This window comes from Neovison vison, chromosome 11, assembly GCF_020171115.1.
Source record: "Neovison vison isolate M4711 chromosome 11, ASM_NN_V1, whole genome shotgun sequence".
In the NCBI taxonomy this organism is placed as follows: domain Eukaryota; kingdom Metazoa; phylum Chordata; class Mammalia; order Carnivora; family Mustelidae; genus Neogale; species Neogale vison.
Genome location: NC_058101.1, coordinates 68,455,654 through 68,482,627, shown reverse-complemented (window position 1 = coordinate 68,482,627; position 26,974 = coordinate 68,455,654). Strand labels below are relative to the sequence as shown.

General features: G+C 60.9%; 1 protein-coding gene across 3 annotated transcripts; it reads right to left on the bottom strand.

The window, feature by feature from the left end:
• Window positions 1-1,609: 1,609 nt before the first annotated feature.
• CTBP1 (C-terminal binding protein 1) lies at window positions 1,610-26,974 on the bottom strand. 3 transcript variants are annotated; one of them, XM_044267972.1, is made up of 10 exons: window positions 26,823-26,966; window positions 17,308-17,503; window positions 15,595-15,749; window positions 8,616-8,760; window positions 7,034-7,240; window positions 5,193-5,407; window positions 4,123-4,253; window positions 3,448-3,575; window positions 2,834-2,951; window positions 1,610-2,540 (listed from the first exon to the last, which is right to left on the bottom strand). In XM_044267972.1, exons 2-10 carry the CDS (start codon window positions 17,312-17,314, stop codon window positions 2,354-2,356), a joined length of 1,293 nt encoding a protein of 430 aa, XP_044123907.1. In that variant the 5' UTR covers window positions 17,315-17,503; window positions 26,823-26,966; the 3' UTR covers window positions 1,610-2,353. The 3 variants fall into 3 exon arrangements, with proteins under 3 accessions (XP_044123907.1, XP_044123905.1, XP_044123906.1); XM_044267970.1 differs by lacking the exon at window positions 17,308-17,503 and having other exon boundaries at window positions 26,823-26,974; XM_044267971.1 differs by lacking the exon at window positions 17,308-17,503 and having other exon boundaries at window positions 1,610-2,537; window positions 26,823-26,974.

The following is a 26,974-nucleotide window of genomic DNA, read 5'->3' as shown; positions in this document are numbered from 1 at the left end:
TCCTGGGGGGAACACGACCCTGTGGAGGTGCCCCGGGCAGCCTGCCCTTGCTCCCAGGGAGGACACAACCCCACGGAGATGCCCCGGGCAGCCCGCCCCATGCACCAACTGGATTCACTTTGCAAGCTCATCCCATTTGGGAACACTCTTTAGGACGATTCTACATGGTGCTTTTTCTTTCAGGAATTCGGAGTCCGAGTCAATTTCACAAACTGTGTTGGGAGGGTGTCCTCCTCCTTGTCCTCTGCAGTGTGTGTGAAATTTCTTTCTTTCTTAAGCATTTGTTGAGACTAATGATAGAAGCCATCTAGACTTGCAATTTCTTTGCAGAAGTGTTTCTAAGTTCAATTTCCTTAAGGTTATAGAAATACTCAGACTCGGCATGTTCCCTGTCGATTTGGACAAGTGACTTTTCACTTCCCCGAGATTTCCGGTGTCCGTGACCTTGGGGGCAGCCTCTCTGTCTTCATCTGTCTGGCAGACTTTGATCAATTCTATTAATTTTTTCCAAGAACCAACTGTTGACTTTGTTGGTCCTTTGCCACCTGATTAATTCCCTCTCGATTGTTCCTTCCGCCCGTCGACGACCTCAGACTTAATCTGTCATTCTTCGTCCAGGTGTTCAGATCCTGCTCTTCAGGGCTGCTCACACTCCTGCTCAGGCTGTCCTTTCTTCTTGCAGGTCTCCCTCTGGGAGAAACAGAACAAACACAAACAACCAAAGACAAAAAGGCCAAGAACAGCCCAGAATTGGGCTTCATCCTCCAGGAGGATGAGTTCTGGGAAAACACCCGTGGAGGAGCAAGGGGTCTGGAAACCCGGCCAGGACACCGTGTGGGATGACGGAGGCCCAAAGATGATGGAAGGGCATGTGCGCAGAGGGAAGGCAGTCCAGAATCCTGTCCCCCGCAGACGTCTAATCAAATGTGGACAAATCCAAGGCATTTCCCCATAAGCTCTCTCAAAGGGGCGCTTGTCCCCAGTGCCTCCCATGGTGCAACCATGTGGGAAAGACCGCTGACGGGTGAGCTCCCATAGCGGTGGCTTGGGCCAGGGCACAGGGAGGTGAGGGGTAGGGGGGAACACTGGCTGGGGGAGGCCCTATCCCTGCCCCTAGGGCGCCATCTAGCCAGAGACTCGGGAGCAAGCCTGGACCTCGAGGGTGCCCCTTGGACCATGGGCCAGTGCAGGGTAGGGGTGTAGGACCTGAGGGCACCAATGAGCCTTCCAGGAGAACCCGTGAAAACTGCTGGCTGGGACGAGGATGACCATTTGGTCCCAAGCTGCTGTGAGGAAAGGACCACTCTGCTTCACGAGTGTCTGCAAGCTGGCGGACCAGAGGTCCCTGCAGCCTTCCGGGCCTTCCAGAACTTCCATCTGTCAAGGCCGCGGCATCTGCTCTTGCCCCAAGCAGGCCCCGGGGAGGCACGTGAGGGAGAGAGTGGGCAGCGCCCTGGCTGCCCCATCGCAGCAGCTTCTGAGCCTGGACCCACTACCCCCGCCAGGACCACTGACCCCCAGGGTGCCCCAGGGCCACCCGTGGCAGCCAGGACTGGGGCCAGAGTCCCTGGGAGGCAAAGCCACTGAAACAGACGCTGGGCCTGCCGGCTCTTTCTGGGATTTTTATTTCTTTAAAATAATTCATACAAATGGTTACAGTCACAAACATGATTTTAACCCAAATATTGCTAGCCTACCACATCAGCAGGACGGCACCCGCACAGGCCGGACGCTGGGCCCCACGTCCCCAGGACAGACGCCAACGGCCAGAGCGCGCCATGGCCCAGGCGCAGCCTCATCTCTGGCAGCTGCTCGATGCCGTCTTCGTTTGGAACAAGGGGATTCATGCCAAAATTAGGAAAAACAGCCTTTGTTTTGTTTTTCTAAATTATTCTAAAAATAAGACAAGCAGGTAGAAAAAACAATGCACTGTGTGGCGTAGAAAGAAAAACGGGAAGGATTCGTTGTCCTGAGAAGTTTGCCAACTGCCTCGTTTCAGGGCGCGTTCCAACACACAAGGGACACAGTCTGAGACCGACCTGCTGAACGCTCCCTCAGCTTTCTCTCTGTCGACAGCTACGCAAACAAATCCTTTGTAATGTTCTAAAGACTGTACACAGACAAGAACATCCATGATAGAGTTAACTACTAACTTCTTCTGCTTAACGAGGACGCAAAGGACACAGGACAGCGGCTGGCCCTTGGGACAGGACGACTACGGCTGACGCGGGGAGGCCGGCGCCACCTCTGCCCGCCAGGCGCTTGGACAGTCTCTGGAGCGCCGCGGCCACCGCAGGCACCGCCTCTGCACACGCCTGTCCGAGGGCACCGCCCGGCCCGCGCTCCGCCCGGGCTACAACTGGTCGCTTGCGTGGTCTCTATCTGCCTCGGGCTTGACGGTCTGGCCAGGAGAAGGGGCGTGGGGCGGGTGGGACACGGGGGGCAGGCCGTGGGACAGGGACATGGCGCTGGGGACAATGCCTTCCACTGCTGTCGGGATGCCGCTGGGGGCCACGCCCACCACACCTGGTGGGTACCTGCTGGGAGAAGGGACGTCGTGTGAGGCTGGCAGGGTTCCTCCTGAGGCCGTGGCTCAGGCCTAGGATGGCTGGGAACTGCTCCCAAAGGCCCTGCCTGGTGGGACCGCCCCCTCCAACTCTTCCCTTGCCTTACCCCCCACCCCCAGGTCTGGCATGCCCAGCTCTCACCCCCAGACCTTCTGGTCCATGGGGCCCACAGGAGCACGCACATCCAGGAAACCCCCCACCCCCAGGACCCCGCCTACAGTCATCACAGAAGTGCTGTGTCCCCTGAGCCCACCCCACCCACTCACCTGTAGGCGGCACCGTTAAGCTCAGGGTGCACCACGGCAGGATCCATGCTGGCCCAGTGGGTGGCAGCAGTCAGGTGGTCCTTGTTGACACAGTTTTTCAGGCTGTCAGGGATGCGGCCTGGAGACGCAGCGGGGATGCGAAGGGCAGCACCATGTTACACGTCACACAGCTGCATCTGGGAGTGCGGTGGCTTGGGGGTGGGGTGCGCAGGCTGCAGGGTCCCCACGGCTGGGCCTCCCTCCCTCTAGCTCTCTTCCCCTTGTCTGGATGCAGTCCCGACAGCTCAGAGACCCCCCCAGGCCCAAGCAGTGCCCTCAGCTCCCCGGTGCCCCCATGTCTACCAGGCCAGGGATTTCAGGGACCAGCAGACAAGGTCCAGCCCAGCTGCCCCAGCACAGCCAGACTTGGGGTAAGGAAGGGCACACGTGCTGGATCCCCACAGGGTGAACCGTGAGCAAGTGTCCTAAGTGTGATGCACCAGGGGGACCAAGGGCAGCGTTGGGAGACCATGTGTAAACCGCGTGCTGATCTCCGTCCCTGGGGGGATGGCATGGGGCAGGCCTTCTGGCAGGGCTGCCTGGGGAGGAGGCTTGGTCCTGCTGGCCCCCCTCACCTGTGATGGCTCTCCGGATTTCCCGGGCGGCCTCCTCTCGCATCTCGATGGATGCCTGCTCGCTGTACCAGGCTGCGTGGGGGGTGCAGATCAGGTTGGGTGCATCCTTTAGGGGCCCCTGGCTGAAGCTACAGACGGTACGAAGCAGGTCAGGGTAGGGCAGAGGGTACCTGACCCCGCCTGGCACCACAGTCCACCCTGGGGTCAGACCAGGGCACCCCAGGTGGGTCACATTGGCCATGAGCCCAGGGGGAAGGAGTCAGCAGCAGGGAGGAGTCCCAGCCTGGGGTATAGCACCCCAGCCCTCCCAATAGGGAGGGCACCAGTCCCCACAGTGACAGGCTCCCGACAACAGGACTGGCTGCTGCCCCAGACGGGCTTCTCAGTGGTGGGGTCCTTAGAGAAGTGGCCACACAGGGGTCGCCAGACCCCTGCACCGGGGCACCCCCAGACAGTCTACATGAAGCACAGGTCCGAGCCCCCCCCGCTCCGTCCCCTGCCCGCAGCTGGACCTCAGGCAGGACCCGAAGCTGTAGGACGGGGCCTGCAGACTGCAGGGGGGCATCAGGCCTGGCCTCATGCCCGACCGGGGCCAACATGGGCCGTGAGCCAGCGCAAGGGCCTGGCATGGGAGAGGTGGCAGCCAGGAATCACCCAGGTGCTGCCAAGAGGCACCTGAAGGGCTCGGACTCGTGCACGTCTAGGGCGGCACCCCGGATCCGCCCCTCCTTCAGGGCTTGGGCCAGGGCCTTCTCGTCCACCAGGCCACCCCGGGCCGTGTTCACCAGGAAGGCGCCTTGTCGCATCTGGGAGGAGATAAAAACAGCGTGGCAGTGAATCAACACAGGCCTCTGCACTTAGCCCCCGCCAACACCCAGGGGACGGTACTGGCAGGGACTCAAAGCAGACAGGGGCTGGCGGCAGGACGAGGGCTCAGGGGTCTGTGCGAATGGTGCCCCACCCTGGGGATGCCTAGCTGGGACACAGGTGCCAATACGCAGCCTGCCTCCTCCTGTTCCTGGCAGTGAGGTGTGGGCTGGGGTGTAGGGTGTCCTGGCCTGGTCCCTAGGATGCACTGCAGTGCCTAGAAAGGGTGCGGCATGTCTAGGACGCACTGTGGCCAGGAGTGAGGGACACAGGCCCTAAGACAGCATCCTCAGTGCAACAGCCCCACCAGAGGCCCCCATTTCCAAAGCTGGACAGCAGCTTCATCTCCCTTTGCTAAAGGCCCTCAGAGCTGCCCTGAAGGCGCTCCCCTTCAGGCTCCGTGGTAACAGGGGCTTTCCCTGCGCCAAGGGGATTGAAGGGACAGACTCCTAGAGACCAAGTAAGCTGCCCCTGCCGCGGGGCTCAGGGCAGCTCCTCCTTGGTCAGCTCTCCCATCCTGGTTTCACAGCTGGTTCTTGGCAACAGCACCCCAGGGCCACGCCCACCCTGGCCGTCTGTCCACACCCACTGATGGCAGATAGGTAAGACCCCAGGTGCCAGGCCTCATGCTCCCTGAAGGGGCAGGGACAGTGGTATACAGCACAGAAGTACAGGCAACCGGCAATCGGTGTGCAAGAATGCACACACACACGCACACGGATGTGCACACATGCCCACACCTGCAGGCTATACCCAGGAACGAGGCCCGAGACCCTGAGCGCAGCATGTGCTGCAGCCGTGGGGACACCGGGAGCCTCGGCACAGCTCCAGGTGCAGGCTGGTCTGCAGTGGGCTCCCCAGCCTGTGGGTGCACCCACCTGCTTCACGGTGAAGTCATTGATGAGGTGGTGGTTGTGCTCATTGAGGCCGCAGTGCAGGGTCACACAGTCACTGTGGAAAAGCAGGTCCTGCAAGGTGCTCACCCGCTGCAGCCCCAGCGCCCGCTCGGTGCCGTCCGACAGATACGGGTCGTAGAAGAGCACGTTGAAGCCGAAGGCCTTGGCCCGGAGCGCCACCGCCTGCCCCACGCGGCCTGACAGGGCGAGACTTGGCGTCACCATGGCCACGGACAGAGCAACACCCACACAGCCTGCATCCCCACGGACCTAAGGCTGACACTGAGGGAAGCGAGGCCCTGTCTGCCCTGGGGCCCCTGCCCGGCTGTGCGGTGGACAGGGCATTTGGAGAGGAGGGCAGGGGGCTGGAGGGGCTCCCCGGGGAGTGTATGGGGTGACAGCCACAGCATCGCAGGTGTGGCCCCTGCACCTGGGAGGGTGCAGGCCACAGGGCTCACAGCCCCGTACCTGAGGAGGCGGGTGCCAACCTGGACACCGGGGGCCACCAGGCAGCCAAGCGCTGGGGGGTGGTAGCCAAGGTTCCAACATCTCAGGGGGCTCCCCCCAACCCCTGGACCTTGCTCTGAGCAAGAGGATGCTGACAAAGAAAACAAGCAGGGGATGGTCCCGTCTGCACCTGCCTGCCAGAGAGCATCTGCCACAAGGGCAGGGTCACCAAGGCCCCAGGGAACCACCTTGCCCATGAGTGACCCCAGGTGAGGCCAGAGTGGAGCCATCCTGCCAATTCTACCCAAAACACGAACCCACAGCACCGTGAGGTCAAGTACCGGCTGTCTCCTCCTGTCTACCTCCCAATACAAGCTGGCAGATGGAACCTGACATGTACCCAGACCCGGACCACGGTGTAAACAGTCACAAAACAGCGCCCTGGTGTCAGACTAGCCTGAGCGTCTGACTCCTGACCACGGCTTGGGCCACGACCTCAGGGTGGGGAGATGCAGGCCCACTAGGTTGGAGTTGCACGGAAGTCAGGCCTGCTGAGTCTCCCAACAACACTGCTTCAGGAGGCCAGGTGGCCCCCAAATCCAGCCGGCCAGGCAAACCCAGCTCCCCACCAGCCCCCAACAACCCCACCCCAGGCCCCAAAGTGCAGGGTGCCCCCGGGGACCAGCGCTGGGGGCCGCGTGCCCACGGGCACCGAGACAGTGAGCTCTCCTGGACAAGAAGCCCATGTTGTGGACAGCTGTGGGCCTGGCATCTTATACTAAGGCAAGCGCGTACCTGTCAGGTGTCCCCCACTTGGCCCAGTAGGGGACAAGTGGAGTAGGGGCAGGCAAGGGGCCTCCCCAGAGGAAGGGCAGGAAGCAGTGTGACAAGGGGCTGCTAGTGAGCTCCTGCCCCATCCACCCTGGGCCTCCCAGGTGCACAGATCTCAAGTTCAGAGATGGAGACGGACCACAAACATGGCAGAGGAGAGGGCTGTCACCAACCCCGAATGGCTGCCCTCACCGCGGGTGAACCATCTCGCTCCACCCACAGCAGGGCTGGGGCCATCTGCCCCTCACCTAAAAGCCAATTCCCCTCAACCATGGGGTGGGGCGGTAGGGAGGCAGGGGGAGCATGTCCGAGTGTGGTGAGGACCTGTCAGTGTATGAGTGACAGGCATGAGTGCACGGCTGTATGCAAAGGAATGGTATCGGGGCCCTGTCACCCATATGTGTATATGATCCACACTCCGCACTCCTGGGCAGATAGGTCAGCCCCACGCAGGCCCTGTGCAGGAAGACTATCCGGCAGCCCCACCAAGCCCTGGCTCACGGGCTCTGAGCCCCTGCAAAGGGTGAAGATGGAGCGGAACTCACCCAGTCCAATGATGCCCAAGGTCTCCCCGCGGATCCTGGCAGCTCCAGAAGCCACTTCCCGGATCTGCTCCACGCTCTGGACCCGCGTGCCCTCCCGCAGTGCCTGGTGCAGCCACGTGGTCCTGCGATACAGGTTCAGGATGTGGCACATGGTGGAGTCGGCCGTCTCCTCGACAGACGCTGCCGGCACATTGCAGACAGCAATGCCTGAGAAACACAAGACACATGGGGGCAGTCACCCAAGCTAGTCCTGGCACTCCCCCCTCCCCACAAAAGATCAGACCATGACACAAATGCAGGGGACACACCCCAAGCCACCTGGAAAAGCTGCCTGTAGGTCCAGCAAGTAGACAGGATAGGACACAAGAGAGCCACCTAGGCAAATGCCAACACCTGGGTCTGCCCTGCCTGAACCGCTGGCCACTGGACCTTCCACAAAGGGGTCACGGGCTGGCTGGCATCCGGAGCGTTCCGCAGCCTCACATACCCACACAGGCCCTATCCCGCCTGTCTTCGTTGGCTCCCAGGCCAACTGGGAGCCAGCATTGGACTGGGGGGTCCCATTCTCCCAGCTCCCACAGACCCATCAGCCCCAAAAGCCACAGACAGAGAGCTGGTCCAGGCTTCTCCTCTACACTGAGCTTTGCTGGCCCATCCCATGCCCGCATGGGCTGGTTATGACTGGGGGCCAACAGTTCGCCAGGGCCTCATGGTCCAGAGGTGAATCCAGCCCCTCCACATTTCTATGCGCCTCTCTCAAGCCTGGCCCCTTCCACCCTTGTTTGCCCTGTCCTGCCATCTCCTCGCTCTGCCTGGGGACTAGTCACCTCCCTGCTTGCCAGAAGGAGCTTTGATGCTCCTTGAGCTATTCCAAATGCCAAGACAATACTCAACACACCCACAGGGCTCCATGAGAGGGCCCAAGGTGGACCTCTACTCCCTTCCAGAAAAAACTCAGCCTGCTGGGAAATGCAAGGACAGGTGGGAAGCAGGAGAACCATGCTATGCCATCCCCTAGATTTGGGGACAAAACTGCTGGTGGAGAGCACAGATGAGGTCCTGGGACTTCTAAGTCCCCACCTACCAGGACTGACCACAGGGCATGGCCCTGCCTGTCCCAGGTGCAGAAGCAGAGCCCTGGCTTGTAACATCACAAAACAGGCAGACTTGGTGCACAGCGACAAAGGCCCCTAGGAGCCCACGGGGCAGAAAGCACGTAGGCCACGGTTCCCCACGGCTGCAGGTGCCTTCCTTGGGAGGCTGCCCAGGGACGGGTGACAGTAGGGCCAGAGGGCTCCACCATGTGAGCCGGTGCTGGGCAGGGGCTGCCCACGGTCCTGGGCAGGTTTACTCTGCACAAGCAGGACGCACAGGACATGCATGCCCCCCACAAGACTTCCTTTGCGAACTGAGTGACCTGGGTCATGGGGGCGGCATGGGGGCCGCACCCTGACAGCGGGCTCACAAGTCACCTCCAACCAAACTAGGGGCTGCAACACAATCCTTGGTGTAAAGTGAAGCCAGCCCACAAAACTAAAGACCTGGGATGCAGCCGCTAAAGGAAAGGCTGCGCACACCCTACCTAGATCCCCAGCTGACTTGATGTCGATGTTGTCGTAGCCGCTGCCAATCCTGACAATGACACGCAGAGCCTTGAACTTCTCCAGATCCTCCCGGGTCAGCGCGATGGTGTGGTACATCAGAGCTCCCACTGCCTCGTTCAGCACCTGCCGTCAGGACAGCAGCCACCCAGTCAGAAGCTGGCCCTGAGGGACTGAGCCTGGCTGCCTGCCGGCTAGCCTGCTGCCCCCAGGCTCCAGCTGCCCCAAACCAGCCCAGACAACCCCCTGGGGGGCAGGGGGTACTGCAAACGCTCCCCCCACCCCCAGCCTGGAGGCAGGCTGGGACAGTCCTTAGAGGCCCACAGTTCTCACAGGTCTCCTCCCCTAACTGCACTGTAGGTGGCCTTCCCAGGGCAGGAGCCCCTGCTGGGACATCCAGATGCGCAACCCTGCTGGCTCTGGGCTCGACTCCCCAAGCAGCAGCGACTCCCCAAGCAGCGCAGGGTCCCGCCCAGGGGAGACCACTGTGTGTGTACGGGGGGAGGGGGGAAGGAGGGATGTGGGCTCACCTTCCCTGTGGACACTAGTGAAACAGGATGCTGAGGACAGACAGCATCCAAAAACCCCCAGACCCTGCGAGGGCCACGCTGTCGCACTATGGGGCAGTGGGTGTGGAGGGGGGCAGACACAACAAACGGTCCCAGCACAAACACACACAGGGTCCCCAGACGGCAACTTGCCCCCGGGAAAGGGCCGGCCTCCAGGTCACTGTCCCCCATGCCCACCCCACGTGTTCCCCTGCAGCTTCCACAAATGGGCGTGAGTTCCACGACAGCCCTGGACGCCTGCCCTGGTGTCCATGGGCCTGGGTGACCTTGCAAGAAGCCCCATGATCAGGTCGGTATCCTGTCTCCCCAGGGTTCGGGTGACATGCACTAAGGACACTCTGTAAAACTGTCCAGTGGGGAAAACCCTCCCCAAAGTTGGGGATCCATCCATGGCCCCGCCCCCACAGGAGTCATAACTTGAATTCTCCATGGGTGAGGACAAACCCTGAAAAGGCAGGCCCATGCAGGACCCACGCAGACCATACCCACGCCCCACACAGGGCCGGCTGGAGCAGACCACGCCCCACACTGCTGCTGCACTGTCCCCAGCAACCTCCCCCCCCGGTGCCTTGGAAATGACTGAAGCCCTCAGGTGTGCCCCAGCAAGGCTGGGGGGGCCGGTTGGGGACACCCAGCTTCTGGGGGGCTTGTCCCGGGTTCAGCAGGGTGGTGGGCCTGTGCCCCAGGGCCATGAGCGTTGCCTTAAAGGGCTGTCATGTTGCACCTGGGACACGCTCTGACGATAGCCAGATGCTGGCAGAGGGCGTGCACTGTCCAATCTCCCGGCCCAAGGGCAGGGGGCCCAGGACGCAATCCATGACCTGTCATGGTTGAGGGGCAGGCTTTACTCGCCCCTGGTGGATACAACAGTGAGCCTTACAGACGAGGACATGTCACAGTCAGTGAAATGCTACAGGGCATCTATAACCCAGTGTGGTCCACCCCATCCTCCTCCATACGGGGGTCTCAAGGATGGCGATGGAGGCCCATCCAACAGCAGGTGAGGGAGGTTGCCCCAGGGGCTGTGCGCAAGCTGCTGGCCCACAGGCCCTTTGAGTGAGCCAGGGGCACCACACCCCTCCCAGCCTGCATGTGGGTTGATGTGCTGAGTGGCCCAGAGCAGTGTCTCATGGCCTACAGTGAGCTGCCCACTCTTCCTCTCATCCCCTTCTCCCCAAGAGCTGAGTCTCTATCAGACAAATGGCAACCCAAAATGTGGACAGCTCCCTCTGAGGCTGGCATAACCTCCTTCCCCCTTCTAATGGCAGATGGGGCCAAGAGCACTTGTCCTTAGGGGACCACACAAAATAGGTGGAGGAAGAGACGGTTAAATAGCAGGACAGAGGCGGCATAGGTCCCTGGTCCTGGGAGCACTGGTGGTCCTGACATTAAGGGAATGGTTGGGTGTTGCTGGCACCCGCTAGGATTCCTACACTGAAGATTCTAGAAATCTCTGCTCCTGTTCCTACACCAAAGACCCCAGGAACCCTGGCTCCTGATGCCGCACTGAAGATCTCAGGAACCCCAGCTCCTGATCCCACACCCAAGGTCCCAGCAACTCTGGCTCCTCATCCCGCACTGAAGATCCCAGGAAGCTCAACCCCTGGTTCCCACACTAAAGATCCCAGGAAGCTCAGTCCTGGATTCCTGGGAGGACATCAAGGCCGCACAGGCATGGACTCCTGGTACTGGACCTGGTGTAGGTGGGGTACGGGCCCACATGGGACAGCTGAGTGGCGGTGAGTGCCCACAGGGCAAAGTGCATGGGGGCGGCAGCTAGTAAGTGGACACGGTGAGGGCCTGAGATGGAGGAGAGAGAGCAGACCTTGCTGACAAGACCTCCTCTGGCCACCCTGTGCTGAGCTGCGTGAACTGGAGAGGAAGGTGGCCACAGTAGTGGGGGGCGAGTGGACAGATTCGTCAGTGCCTACTGTGGGCAGACAGAGCCGTGCACTGGGAACAGAAAGATGCATCCAGGCCAGCACAAGCAGCAGCAGCCCTGGACTCAGGGACAGAAAGACTGTAGAGAGGAACTCTCCAGAGGTGAGCCTGGGTCTCTGGCCTGGGCAGTGGGACACATGTGGACCTCCTCCTGAGATGACCATGGGGAGGAGGCTTAGCTGTGAAGAGACAGGGAGGAAGAGCCTCAGAGCACAGGCCAGCGGTGTGTGCGCAGATGGCAGCCTTCTATCTGGAGCACTGAACCACGGCAGTAGTCGGTCTCCAAATCACAACTTTGTCCCAAGTTCCACCCTGACACCGACAGCCATGATTCTTCCGGACATTCCCTACTGCTAGGGCTTCTGGACTGCTTCCACCGTTGGCTGGGCCATGGTAAAAATGCATGGTTTCCTTGAGCTGAGTCCATAGGGTGGAAACCAGCGAGTGTGCTGGAGATCCATCTGTGAGGCTCCGGGGATGGCCCCCAGCTGCCCCCAGCAGTATACCCACCCTCAGGCATGGACTAAACAGCCCTGGGTGGGCTGGAGAGCAAAACCCCACACGTGGTGCATACAAACTGGAATCCATTGTTTTCACCTTAATTTGCATTTGAGGGTGACTTGCCCACATAAGTCTCTTGATAAATTACTTTTTCACGTCCTAGTTGTTTTTCTGCTGAGCATATTTTTCATCACATGGAACCCAGTGAAGCATTCTCAGAACCAGGACCAGAACCCACTTGGTGGCTGCCCATCCCTGACCCTGGGCCAGGGAGGCCCTACTCAGCTGCAGGTTGGAAGCCTGCTGCATGGGCAGCTATGTCCAGAGGGATGCAGGCCTGGGCCACCACACTGCTCCGGCCAGCCCCTAGGTCCACTGTCCTTGCAGGTTCCTCTTATTCCTGGTTGTGACTGCAAAGTGGCCAGGATAGCCCCAGGTATCACCAAGACCTCCCAGGGAGGAAGTCAGCAGGAATCCCCAGGGCCCAGTCTGTCTCTGTAAGCTGGAAACCAGCAAATGTCCATTCATATCACCCTCCACCAGCTATGTGACCAGGTGGGTGACCTGTGTCCTTAGCCCCAGAATGGGGTGCACGGGGCCCACCTTGGAGAATGAACCCAGAGCCCTGGGTGTTCCCAGTGGTAGCAGGGCCTGAGGGAAGCCAGGTCTGGCTGGCCAGAAGGATGCCTACTGGCTCTCACCACAGCCCACCTCACCATCCCAGAGGTGGGTGCCCCGCTCATATCCTTCACACACAGACATGCATGATTCATAAGCGTCCCGTGACTTCTGTAGATTTTACTTACTTTCTGGGTCATTTTGTGCGGCTTCAGCTCAGAAAAATGTGGCACAGGGCCTCCAACACACTTCTCTATGGTTCCAGACACTTCCCTGTGGCAAAAAGCCACGTGCAGGTCCAGAGAACCGCATTCTTCAGGTCTGCACAGCCATGCCAAAAGCCCACCAGAGCCAATGTGGCCATGCCCCCAGCGGAGCAGGAGTGGTACCTCACGCCTCTAGGTGTGCCCATGGGGTGGAGAGTGTTATCTGCTTACCGGCAGTCACTCTGTCTTTGCCCAAACGCCCCCTCTGTCACCCACCTTCTTCTGGGAGTCTGATCATCCGCCATCAAGCCCTGGCTGTTGCAGGGACTGCCACTGTCCACCCACTTCTCATATGTTCTGTTCTTTCTTTAACCACGATTGTTTCTGATTGCCTCTGAATCAAACCTGTACGCAGCCCCATTTTGTGCACCCACATATCTCACTCAGGTAGGAAGCACGTCCCCTCCAGAAGGTCCCCTAATACATCTGCTGCAACGTGTGCACACCTGCAGCTGTGCCAGGCCTCACTTCCCCACCCTCTCCCCTTTCCCAGGGGGTCTGTCCCATGGACTCACAGGCACCGACACAGCCCAACTTTCTGCCCAGTTGCTGGGGCTCTCCTGCCACCCTCTGCTCACATCTGAGCCTATTTCTCCAAATGCCTAGACGCTCCCCTCACGTCTCCCTCCCAGGACTGGCTCCTCACAGTTTCCCCTGGCATGTCCCTGAAGGGCCGCCTTACTGCCCACTGCTACAGGTGTCCCGCTTTCCCAGATGTGCTCCTGGGGGCCCCTTGCTCCAGGTCAGCAGAGAGCACCCTCCCACCCCCTGTAGCCCTCTCTCATTAGGATCCCTTCCTTTGGGGCTGGAGGTCTTCAAAGAGCTCTCCAAGAGAGTAACGGGAACACCCCGCTCCAGTTCAGTCGGACACACAGAGCTAAGTGAAAGCTGTTTTCCCCCGAAGTTATAAAGCACCTTGCGTGGGGCTGGTCTGATTCTCATCTCTTTGCCGGGAACACGGGGGCAGCAGAGCATCCTGTGAACCCTGTCCTGGGTTCACATTGTGAGAGCTAGTCTCCGCTGACCTTAGAAGGTTTCTTCAGCATGACATGCTGAGGATGGCACGGCCTGTTCTCTGTGACACTCAGCATCTGCCATATAGCTAGTTACAAGGGTCCACAGAGATGCGTCGTTTCCCTCCAAGCCAAAGCCTGCAGACAGGTGGTTCAGGGCCCTGGGTCAGCTCCACAGCCAGCAAGGGCCAGGGCTTCTGTCTTGTTGCTTGGCCAATTCCAAACATGGTTCCCCTTATGGTCCAGGTGGTTGCACAGGCTCCAGCCATCACGTCTCGTTTCCCACAGAGAAGGGAGCTCTGCTGTGCTCTCCCTGGTTGAACTCTGTCACTTGGCCACAGCACCAGCAAGGCTCAGGAAAGGAAGCGCGTTTCCCCGGATATGGGCTACCTGAGGCCTTTGGCCACACCCGGCAAGGAGCTCCCCTTTAGCCTCCTCGCCTCGTCTTCCTCTCAGGCTCCCCTTAACTGCGTCTTCCAGGCTCCTTGTTAAAATTTAAATCTTCCAGTCGCACGTTTAACTTCCAAGAGCGCCTTCAAGTTCTCGGATGACCCCTTTCGGTACTGCTGGCTGCATGGGTCTTGCGAGGGCTCACTCCCACTCATCCCCAGAGCACCACTCACAGGGCGGCTTTCCTGCACACTCACCCATTCTCCAGATGGGCGCCATCCATGACCTGGCATGGGGCAGAGTTGCCAGCTCGCTGAGGCTGTCCCTGCCCCACCCCGGGGCTCTGACTCGCTTCTCTGGGTCATATGCTAACTTGACATCATTTTGGTAAATCATAATCTTAAAGGAAAACATCCGTTTTGTCTTGGTTTTCAGATTTATTGACAGAACTTATTTAAATATTGCTCACAATTTTTAAACATTTCTACCTGTCTCTTTCATTTACTATCTCTGATTTTTTTTTATCTTTTTAGTTCGGAACTGTTTCAAATTCACAGAAAGTTGCCAGAAGCTGCCCTCCCCAACTCTACAGCCTGTCTGTCCACTGTGCCTGCACGTGCGCAGATGAGAGGCTCTAGCCCCCGGCGGTGAGAGCACTCCCAACCCCGAACCCCGGCTAGTCTGCTCCATCCTCTGACCTTGTCGCTGAGCCGAGCAGAAACACAAAGCACCGAGCCCCCAGGTGCCAGCAGCATCGCACATGCTCCTCCCATGGCCCAGGACACTCGGATGCCCCCATGCTGCCAAGGCCACTGGCTTCTTCTGCTTCCAGGGAGCAGGGCCATGGCCACACTCGAGGGCAGGATTCGGCGGACACTGAACTTCGCCTTTCTGGGGCAGACACCAGGGGTGTCACCGGCAGGCACATCACGGCATGTGCCTGATCCAGAGGGACCACAGCCGGCTGGTGGGTGACACCTCATCACATTCCTGCACAACTCCAACCCCAATGGGTCCCAAGGTTTCTGTCAACGGCGCCAGACCCTCAGCTGCCCCACCCCCGCCCCCTCCTGATCTGTCCCCTCCTGCTGCGTGAGGACCCTCTGGGTCTTCTAGACTTTCCCCAAAGCGGCTCCTGGAGCTGTCAGCTCCTCATGAGGCTGCAAGCCCAGTCTTTCTCTCTGCCCATGTCCTTGGTCCTGGGACAGACATGCAGCAGGAAACATGGGTCTCCCAGTTCAAGGCTTGCTGTGGCGGCTACCAGGCTGCATGGTAGACAGTATGTGGGCACAGCTGCGTCCCATCCATCCTGGCGCCACGACCTGGACCTAGACCCAGGGCGTCAGCTCCACTTCCAGAAGGGCAGACACCTCAGGCCTAAGGTACTTGACCACCAGCCAGGGACAACCTGGGAGACCAAGGCGGGACCAGATGACACAGCTCATTGGCCCCCACTGCTGTCGGCCTCATCCATGGCGCCAGGGTCCACGCTCTGGGAACATGTGGTTACAATGGCAGTGGCTCACAGAGCCACAGAGTAGGCCTGGGTCCACGTCAGCAGGGGGTATGACAGGGGCCCCAAGTTTTGGTGGCCTGGGAGCCACGGAGGTACATGCTTGAGACCCTGCCCTCCTTGCTCCCCCGAGCACCCCACACAGTTACCTTCTCGTGGATCTCCTGCGTGGACTGTGCATCACAGAAGGCCACCGTGGCCACGTCCTTCAGGATGGGCATCTCCACCGTGCAGTCCCGGCCATCGAGCAGGGCCACCAGGGGCCGGGGGTGCATGGGCCCGTTCATGATCGGGGGTCGGACGCCTATAGAGACAGGAGTGATGCTCAGTGCCCATAGTGGCCCCAGCAGAGACCTCGCTTCCCCTGCCGCCCACCACCACCCACGGCCCCACGAGTCCCAAGTGTCCACCCGTTGGGATCTTGTCAAACCTGAGTAAAAACACCTCTCCTAAAAGCCAGCCCGTGTCAGCTACGGCTCACTGACTCCAAGCAAACAAGGACCCCAGCCAACCGGCATCCCCACCAGAGGACTTTGGGCCCAGCCACATGTGGACATGCCAAGGCAGCCCTGCGCCAGGATCTGGACCGTCTTGACCAGCCACACGCAGACTATGACATCACCGGCTTCCAGACAGCACCCACTGGCCCTTTTCCATCCGCGGCTGCCACATGGCTGCCAGAAACACTGATGGGACCATCCCCCAGGCCCGGTACCCTCTTACGCACAGAAGGTACAGAGGTGGGGAAGGGCTAAAACATGGGGGACGCAGCTGGAACCCCCAACCTGCCTGGAACAAGATAACAACAACCAACAGCTCCTTCCGTAGGAGAGGTAAGCCCGCCTTGTCCTGCACCAAGCGGATACACGAGGCCTCCCTGGTGACCAGACCCACGGCCTCGCCAAGACCAGCCCAACCACCACACAGGCAGCCCTCCCACGCAGGAGAACGGGGGCAGGGAAAGCGGGCTGCCCGGGGCCCGGAGCCCAGCTGTGGCCTCTCCCCCCAGGGAAGGAGGATCACCCTCCGCCACGTAATAGGCACAGACCTGGCAGCCCCGCTGGCGGCTCCGTGCAGGCCCTGTGAGGCCAGAGCGCCTCCTGGGCTATGTCCACCCACATGACAGGTCACCCACAGCCGGGCAGACAACACGGGAGTCCTGTCTGTGGGGACCGCACACTCCTCTCCCTGGCCTCCCTCAGAGAACGGCGATGTCTCGTGTGGGAGGGTTATCTACGTGCTTGGAGCGCGCTGATCATCACTGCTTCTGAGTGAACTGGAAAATGCCTACCATCGCGTCCTTTGGCTTCAGTTTCTAGAGAACACGGCCTGATGGACCGCCTGTGAGGGGAGCTTGTGGCGCAGCTACGAGGCCGTGAGAAAAGCTACAGCATGTGGGGGGAGCTGCCGCCAGGTACGAGACCCCCCCGCTGCCAGAACCCACCGTGACCCATTGAGCAGCATACAAGAGGATGCTGCCTCCTGACCCCGAAGTCGGCACCAGAACAGGCCTCGGGTTGCTACAGGAACACAGAGCTCATGGGAGGACAACCAGAATAGACCTACTGGCAACCTGTGAGGCCTGGCCCACCAGTGGCTTCAGGCCTCCGTCCGAGACCCCCAAGGAACTGCTGTGCTCTGCTGCCTGGGGGGGCCTCACTGTGGACGGCGTACCGCGGGGTGTGTCGCTGCCCTGACCCACCGCACTCACCATAGGGAGACCCCAGAGTCCACCGGCCCTTTCCCGGTGCTCGGGCCGCCCTGCGCTGCACGGGCCGCCCTGCGCTGCACGGACATGAGCGCCGCGCAGTCTCCAAGGGACTGGCGTAGAGCGGCTGCACGCTCCAGGAACCCCTACCAACCTGACATTTCTTAATATGGGCTTGGCTTCCACGACCATGAATTCGACTTTTCAAAGCGTTTTATCTTCAGAATCCCCGGGCAGAACCGCGTCCTGTCACTGGATCCTCATCCCACGTCTTTAATTGTCTCGAACCAAAGCTCTTAGGCTCCTGATCCGCAGCAACCACTGAAGCCTGCACCAGGGTCAAAGTCTGACTAAAAATTAAACACAAGAGACACGTTAAAATCCATCCAGGGCCAACAGGAACTTGCAGACGCCAGAAGGTCCACAAGGGGGAAGCTTCTCACTGCATCTCTCTGTGGCCAGGTTGGGACCCGCGAGTGAGGAGGGGCCACCCCCAGTAGTCCGAGCAGACAGCGGGGCACAGCCAGGGTGCAAGTCTCCCTCCAGAGGCCTGGCCCCAGCGTCCCCTGCAAGGACTCAGGAATCCCGCCCCAGGTGCCACCAGTGTCCATGACGTGTGAGGTCTGTGGTCAGCTCCACACATTAGTACCTCTCTGCCGACAGCCTCCTGGGCCTGTAACTGCGCAGGGAGAGGGGAATGCAGATCAGGCTTCCAGGAAGGACCAGGGGAGGCCAACTGTGACACAGGCCCCCTGGCCAGTCCCTGTAGGCCACACCCAGGGGAGAGGCACTCGACTCAAGCACAGCTCGCCTGACAAGGCACAGAGGACATGCATGCACATGGGTTGCACACCTGTCAGGGATAGGCTGAGGTTTCAGGAGTGCTCCAGATCCACCCCAAACATGGGACCCCTGCTCCCAACATGAGGACCCCACACCTGGGCTGGCCCCCAAGGCGAGGCTAGACACCACACTGACCAGGACCCACAACACCACCAGCGTGTACCTCAGGAGCCCCGCACAGAGCAGGAACGTCACAAGGGTAGGAGGCTGCACGGATGGATGCGAGGGTTAGGTGCACCCCACCCCCAAATGCTGGCCACATGGAAACCAGGCAGATGAGCCCCTGCAGGGACGGGCCTGCAGCCCACGCAACCCGGGCAGACTCCTGCTACAAGCAGCATGTCCACACCTAGGGTGGGTGTCCCGCCATCCTGCCCTGCGAGCCTGGGCTTCTGCAGGCGTGATTTCTGACTGAGCTCCTCTGTCCCCACCCCAATGCGCATGTGCTTGTGAACCCACACTGCAACTGGGCTCAACCACACAGGACCCAGACTGGCTTGTGGGGAAGCCTTGGCCAGGCCAGCCACGTGCAGCTGGCAACAACGCCAGGATGTGTGGGGGTACAGGGCAGGAGGGCAGCTATGTGTGCTGGGGGTCTCGGGCCCAAGCTGGGGCCAGTCTGAGTGCTTCTCCCCTCAATTCCTTCTGTGAGTTTCAAGCACTCCTGACCAGCTCCCAGGTGGCTGAGTACACTGGCTCTCTGCCAGGACGTGGATGGCTCACAGGCCTTTATCCCCGAGATGGGTTCCACACTGGGCTGCCTGGTCAGAGGGCACTGAAGCCCCAATGTGGGAGGAAGGGGTCCTGACAGGTGGCCCAGGGTCTGCAAAGACCCTCAGTTCCATGAGGCTGCGTGCCGAGGCCCTTCCCTGGGCTGGGCCAGACTGCCCAGGCCAGCATCCCGCTCCCCATGCCCTGCCACAGCTTGCCATAGCTGACCTCCGGGCAGGGACCACTGGCCAGCTCAGGCCTGGCCAAACTGCCAAACTGTCCTGTGCTGTTGGGGGCTGAGCTGTTCCCTCTGTGAGAGGAGGGACCCTCCCTCAGTAGAGGATGTCGGAGCCCCTTCTCTCCCTGTCACTGCAGTCACAGCTAAGAGTCCTTCACAGGCAGGTGAGCAGCAACGGGTGGGCCCCCGGCAGGGGACCGTGACATGCTCTGCCCAGGTCAGATCCACACCAGTGCTACTCTGAGGTCAGGCACAGATGGCAGGAAGGGGCTCGAGGCCCCAAGGGCCTGAATCCTCCTGACGCACATGAACTTCTCCTCACAAACTTGTATCTTCAGGACACCTGGCTCAAGAAAATACAAAATGTGGGAAATTGTCCGTGATGGACCCTCCTTTAACTCTGTTCCACAAAGAACATGCCCGATGAGCCACGAAACAAGACACGTCACTCACACCTCATGACTCAGGAGGGGGTGCTCTGTGACAGGGTGACACCCCAGAGAGCTCTCAAGGACCCACAGGGACCGTCCAGCCCTGGCCTCTATGGGTGTAGGAAGTGGCAGCGAGTGCAAGGTGTCTGGACATGGAGCAGCAAGCTGGCCGCCAAGGACGTAGCCACCTTAAGGATGTAGGCCTCAGATCAGGGGTCAACCAACCTCAGTCCAACAAAGCACTCTGGTCTGGCTGGCTGGCCCAGCTTCCTCAGGGCTTCCCGCCCCCGCACAGTGGTGAGCGCCCTAGAACAGGCCCCACAGGAACCCCATGCTGCCAGGCGCCTGCAGATGGTAAGGGAGGGTAGGGTGGACACAGCTGCAGACAGACTGGGGCTGTGACAAGGCAGAGGCAGGAGAGAGCGCCACAGAACCCCAGGCCCTGCAAGCCAAGTCTATTCCATCTCGCCAGGTCTCCGCGCTCCTCAACTTTCCGGCATGGGCCCCACACCTACTCCAACAGCAGCCACAAGACAGCAGTGGCCTCACACTGGGCAAGACCACAGCCATCCCCTCCACAGAGCCCAGGGCGCTCAGCCCTCCTCAGCCTGGAGGGCCCCGTGAATCATGCTCAGCATGTGCAGGCGACAGAGAGTTTGGAAGGGGTCACACCAAACACGCGGTCATGGTCACGAGGCTTTCTGCAGTTTTCTTCCTAAGTCCTAGAGAAGGAAGCACCAGGCATGCCTGACAGCTACCGGAGTCCCCCACTGAGTCCTCCATGGTCGGCGTGGCCCCAGCAGAAAGCACATACCAGTGATATGTGCTCGATCTTCTCCCCGGCTCACCTTTCGCGTGAAAATGATTTCAAAAGAAAGCATTGCTTTGCCAACAGCTGACTGAGGTTCAGAAGCGCACAAGCAGCCTAATAGGCCAGGCTGCGTCCCAGGCTGCCTTCCCAGGGGTGGTGACATGTGCCCACCCAGGGGAGCGCAGGCAGGCATGGGGCCCCAAGGTCAGGTCGCAGGACCCAGTGTGCAGATGCATGGTGATTCCAGGCCCAGGTTGTACATACACAAAGGTGAGCCTGGCTCTTGCCCATCCTGGCCCCGGGGCCCCACAGACAGCATGACCGCATCTTAGGGCGAGGGAGGCTGAGCCCAGCCCAGCAACAGCAAGTGACATGGGACCCTGCCATCCACCCGACTGTGCCGGAGAGCGTGAGACCAAGTGACAAAAAGAAGCATCTGGGCTAGTGCGGGGGGCGTGGAAATACCACACTCTGCCTCGCTCCTGGAAAACGCCCAACAGAAGCTCTGCCAGGTGACCTCACGGTGCAGAACGACCACAGACACAGGCGGTAGAGGGGGTACGGAGAAGGACAACAGAAACACATGGGGTGGCCATCACCCAGATGTGGAGGAGCAATGTGGGGGCTAAGGACAGGGCTGGGGAGACAGGGCCTCAGGGCCAGCAGGCCGCCGGCGCCTGCCATGGGTCTTCTGGTCACCGCTGCCCAACCAGGTCTGAGATTTTCAATGAAAGCATCTTTTCTCAAGCATCTGCACTACATGCCTAACCATCTGTAAGACAGCTTTGCCGTAAAGGATAAAATCACAAAAACTAAAGGACATTCATTAAAATGAATGTAATAAAACACAAAAAACAGAAAACAAAATCATAGAGATGTTACTGTAAAATGCTTGCTATTTGAACACATTTAAACTGCGGAGGGCAGGTTCAGGTGGTCTCAGCTAACAACTGGCTGCATTCTGCAGCCACCCCCCAGGTGGCAGGTGCTGCCCCTATGCTGAACCCCACCAGGAGCACAGCCATGGTGGCTCAGACCCACACCCCAGGAAGCCATCAGGGAGCTACACATTACAGAAGATCCAAGGGGCACCCTGTCCTCCCCCACCACCGAAACAAAACAGAAATGCCCCCCAGTCAAGGAAGCCGATACAGCTACAGCGTATGCAGTCATTTTCTTCCAGAGCAAAACGCCTGGCAGGCAGTTAGGGACGCGGTACTCATGCGTGCACCTACGGGAGGCCAGGCCTCTGCTCACTGTCTGCCACCAGGGGATAGCACACATTTACAAAGGGACAGCTGATGGGCAGACCCTGGGTTGGCCTGTGGCCCTCATCTCCACTCCACATCTCCCGGGTGCCTGTCCCACAGCCACTGACATGAGACTCCTGGGAGCCACCTGCTCCAAACAGCCAGCCCGAGAGCCCCTCGACCAGGGATGGGCCTGAGTGTCAGGGGTGGGGCTCAGAAACCAGCCAGGGGGTCTGGAAGGGTGGGATGCAGGGTGGGTGTCTCATGCCCGTGGCAGGCTGCTGCTGCCCCAGCCCTTCCCCCAGGATTCCTCCGTAGTCACCTCCGGCCCGATTCTGATGTCCCACTCTGGATGGACACCTGGGCTGCTCACAGCTTCACTGGAAAAGGGGCTCATGGGCACCAGCTCCACACCTCGCAGGCATGGGGCACACAGCAGCTCCCGCACCCGCAGCTCATAGGCAGTGACTGAATCCTGACCACCTCCTTGTCATGTGCACAGGCTTTATTCCCTTATGATAAGCTGTACTGAGAGGTGGTGGCCCTGGGGGGCTGGGCGCCCACGGAGGGAGGTGACCAAGCACACACACCTACACTCCTACAACTCAGTAAGGTGGTGGGGGAAATGCAGCAGTCAGCATGGCTGATGACACAGGAGGCCCTTGCGGTGAGGTAGGGCATGGGACAGCAGGAGGACCCCAAACATGGGCACAGAATTTCAGGTCAGACAGGCAAGTGCTGGTCTGGCGGCAGTGGGAGGGGTCCCACTTGGGCAGCTGCCTGCGGGGACTGCAGACCGACTATGCTGCCTTCAGCATCTTCCTGCCAGTCTACAACTGGTCTCAAAGTTCATTTTAAAGACAACAGGCAAGGGAAGGGACCACAGCCCCCAGGGCCTCCCCACCCGTGATTGGGCAATTGGGCGGAGCTCTCCTCTGCTCAGCCCCACCCAGCTGACCTCCAGGCTGCCCCTCCTGCTCCACCCCAGACCCCTAGAGGGATTGGGGGTGCAGCTGGCACACTCTGGAGACACCCGAGGAATTTCCCCCTCCCCGACGAATTACAGCAGCTCCCTGGCATCTACACCAGCAGGAACCCCTGGGGGGTGCTGAGAACCCAGCCCCGCCTGACCTTGGGATCCCATCCCTGGCTGGTCAAGCCTCCCCCTTGCAACTCTGACAAGCATCCACACTCAACACCCAGAATTTGCCCCTAGAGTGCTCCCTGATGCTTCTCCAACCTCAGAAACTAGGCCATCTCCCACCTGCTCGGGCCCCAGACTCCGGTCTCCCAAACCCCAGAGCAGTGCCGCCCCCCCACCAAATCAGAGGCTTCAGAAAGGAGACCCAGAGCTTGTAACACTCTCAGCATAAACACGAAGTCCTTAGTATGGCTGGCTCCTGCTAGCCCTTCCCTCCACCTCCATGAAGCCAGGCCCTCGGCCATAACAGGCTTCCCATTATAGTTCACAGCCTCCCAGGAAGGGGCTCTGGAAGAGCTGGTGGCAGGGAGACATCACTCCCTGCTGTGTGGGACCCTTTCCTAGAAGACCAGGAGTTCCGCTCCCTGCTCCCTTGGTTGATGGGCTGACGGCCACTGGCACAGCACTGTCCCCTTAATTCATGGTGAACCAGCAAGGCACTCACTCCCCCACACTTGAGTAAGTCTACTGCAGACGCATGTTCTCATCCCAAGACTCCCACATGCTATTCTCTCGCACTATTACGTGTGTGCACACGTGTCCTGCTAGCCTGGTGGTGCCTCAGAATCCCACACCCGAGAATCTGGGGCTGAAGGACCGTCACCTTCCTGCCCTCTGCGTGTGACACTCAACAGCTGCTGTGAGGAGACCCCAAGTGGGGACGCGTCTCCCAAGGCCAGGCCTCCCTGCACCACACGAACGTCACAGACTCAGGAAGACCAGAGTTAACAGCTCTGCAGCCCAAAGCAGGCAGCCTGACAAAGGGCCCAGGGGTAAGGAGCGGGGGTCTGACATGGCTCCAGAGTCCATGCCTGGGGGTGTCCAAAAAGCGGCCCCACCCGCACTAGGATTTCTTCTCAACTGTCCCAAGTTCCAGTCCTACCAGGCAGTCACGGTCCTCCCAGCCCCAGTCTAGGGCCAGGCTGTAGGGCTGGCAAGGACATAAAGGACCTCCCCCAGGGGGCCACAGGAGTGCATCGGCCTCCCCTTGGCATTGGCACATAACGAGAAGTCTGTGAGCTCTCTGGCTTGGCAGAACATTGGTGCCCCCCTCAGTACATCTCGGGGCTCGTCGGGGCAGACAAGCACAGGCCCCACGCCAGGGCACAGCCTGTGGGCAGATCCACAGCTGAGCTTCCGCAGACAGTAGTAACATGGGATGTGAAGTCCCGTTTGGGACCTGGAGGCAAGTGCATTGCGGCCTGCCCCCGACCCATGCAGACGACGGTGCCAGGGCCAGACACAGCCTCCCCTCCCCCGGAGCCTGCCATGGGTCCTCCTTCACACCACCAGTACAGGGAAACCAGGAGTCTTCTAGAAAGGCATCTGTCACAGGATAAAACGCCTCATGGTATACAAGCCTTGGACTGGGTAGCTCCTCCACACCCAAGAGCTGCAGGCAGCCAGCAACCAGCCATGCTCCAGCTGCTCAGACCTGGCAACACCCCAAGGGCACTGGCACAGGGTGCTCCAAGGCAGGTGAGAGGCCACGCGGAGAAAGGCCATGTCATGGGCCCAGCCCTCTGCTCATGGTTGGGTGGCCACAGGAAGTCGCTGCCAATCTCAGCTTCCACCTGGCTGGTGGGGCGCCAAGGCCAGACCCACTTCTGAGCCCCAAGGGCCCTTCTCCTACAGGGATGTGCTCAACTCTGCCCCGGGGTTCCCCCAGTGAACATCTGACAGCTCACCCCATGGCCAAGCCACGTGTACACACGGATAGAAATAGGGCGGCTCCAGCCTCCCAGGGCCTGGGGCTCTCAGAACAGTTAGCAGGACCTCAGCAGCTCTGGGCTTCCAGGCGCCCACCCCTGTGTGTCCTCAAACTCAAGAAGAGGCTGTAAGGAAAACCCCAAATGCAGCCAGGAGAGGGGGTCCAGGGCTGAAACAAGTCACTCCAGCACAGGTTCATTTCTCAGAGAGAGGAAGCAGCAACCCATCCAGGCAGAACAGGCTGGAACCGCACAGACACCCCCAGGGAGGCTGGACGGGACATGCCTGCACACAGCAGACGCAAGTGATGCCCCAGGTATGCATCTCTCCCAAGATCTCATAGAGATGCCCAAAGCAAACCATGTGCTCAAAGATGGTGCTAAAACCCAAGTGAGAAAAAACCTGGAAAGCCAATGGAGTGGAGCACATAGCAGGCACGGCCAGGGGCTGCAAGGAATGGGGACAGACCAAAGCCTGGCTCCAGAGAGAACCATGGCCAACGTTGGCAAAGCTCTGAAGGGCAGAAAGAAGACAAACCATAGACGCCACGTATGGCCAGGATGTCTTCTAGGAACAGCAGGACAATGATGGTGAGCATACACAGGAGCTACGGAAAGCACGGGCCCCTCACCCTGACCCTGTCCCCACCATGGCCCTGACACCAGACCCCAACACTTGGCAGATGCTCACTTGTGATCCTAGATGGCTTCACATGGCCATCTTGGCCATCTCCACCTTACAGACCCTGGTCAACGGCTTGGCTGGGATATCCCTGGGATGGGCTTGGGTCTGTGTTTTGACCGTCTCTGATCACTCCCCCAAGAACCTAGGAGATGCGCCCCCCCCCCAAGAACGGATGGCCTGCAAGGACCCCAGGATGGGTGTGCACAGATCCAGGGGCCTCCAAGGCCTGCACTGCTGGAGGCCAGCCACTCCCAAAAACTCTCTCGTGTATGTTTTTATACAAACGACGTCACTGCTCCTGAAGGGGAGGTTGATCCTGGAAAAGGGGATGTGGACGTTCCAGCCACCCCAAGAAGTGGGAGCTGAGTGAGGATTTCATGTCTTTGAGTACTCCATTCAGACTAACCGGAAAAAAGACAATCCTGTTCAGCTTCTGGATGGCAAACGGTTCCTCTCTTCCCCATCCAGAAGGTTAATCTGTCCTAAACCACGGGGAAAATGATCGCTACAAAAGGGTCTGGCTGCTGGCCAGGTTCCGGGCTTCTCCAAGATGCTGCCAGCGTGAAGGCCGTCTCCCAGGCATGCCCAGAGGTGGTGCCCTCATTTCTCAGCAGGCGGGCAGAGGACTGGGCAGGGCACCCAACCAGAGAAAGATCTAACCTCCAACGCGGAGGCTCAGGTGTGGCTGCAGGGAGCCCCAGGCTCCGACGGCCCGGCAGAGGGGAGGAAGAGGAGGAGCGGCGGCCACGGGCCCACCCAGGCCGGCCCCTCCCCGGCCGCCCCCAGGAGCGCCCCTGTGGACGAGGCCCCATCCCGGGCTACTGGAAGTGGACCAGGAACTGCAAGATGGCCCCCGACGCTCGGGCTCGACAGGGGCACCAGGCACGGAGCTGGCCAGCAAGCCAGGACCCACCCGGCGCGTCCCCCGCTGGCCCGCCGCCCCCAGTCGCAGGCCCCCCGTGTGGTCCCGAGCTGCCGCCAGGGGCCCGGTCACCCTTCAGGACACCGAGGGGGACAGCTGCCGTGGGGGCAGCAGAGGCTGGGCCACCGCTCCGAGCGACTGCGGGGGCGACGGGAGAGCCAAGGGCGCGCGCGGCTACCAGGACGCCGAGCTGGGATGCGTGCGCCCGGGCCGCCCTCCCCACCGGCGCGACCTCCTGACTGTAAACGTGCGGCAAACGAGATGCCGCGGTGCGGGGCCGCCCGGGGGCACGCGGGGATCGGGGCCCACACGCAGACCGCGCCCCGCCGGCCCACGCCGGCCCCTGAGGTGGCTCCGCACGCCGGCGCGCCGGGGCCCCGGGGAGCAGGGACGCCGGCAAAGGCCCCCGAGGCCCAGGCGGGGCGAGCCCACGCGACTGCCAGGAGCCCGGCCCCCGCAGGGTGCGCGCGGGCCTGGAGGCAGGGGGCCGGGCCCGGGAGGGGGCCGTGGGTCAGCCGGGTCCGGACGCCGGGGCGCGCCGCGGGTGTGGCGGGGCCTGGACCAGGGGTCAGGGGCCCGAGTGTTGCGCCCCTTTGTGTCACCTGCGCGGGCGGCTGCGGCGGCGGCGGAGGGCGGGCGAGCAGGCGGGCGGGGCGGGCGTGACGGCGGCGCCGGCGCACGCGCATTCACACGGCGCGGCTCGCGCACGCGCACGCCCCTCTGCAGCCCCGCCCCTGACCCCGCCCCCGACGGCGCGCGGATGCCGGCGCGCACGCGCACTCGCACACAAAGCCAGGGCCCGCGCGCCCCCGCCCGCCCCGCCCGCCGCCCCGCCCCCGCGGCCGGAAATGCGCGCGCGCGGCCTTACCGAGCGGCAGGCCCTTGTTGAGCAAGTGCGAGCTGCCCATTGAAAGGCGCGGGCGGCCGCGGGCCCCGACGAGTCCGGCGCGCTCCGCCGCGAGCCCGGCGCGTGGGGCGGCCTGGGCGCCGTCCGCTGCTCCGCCCGCTCGCCTGCGCCCG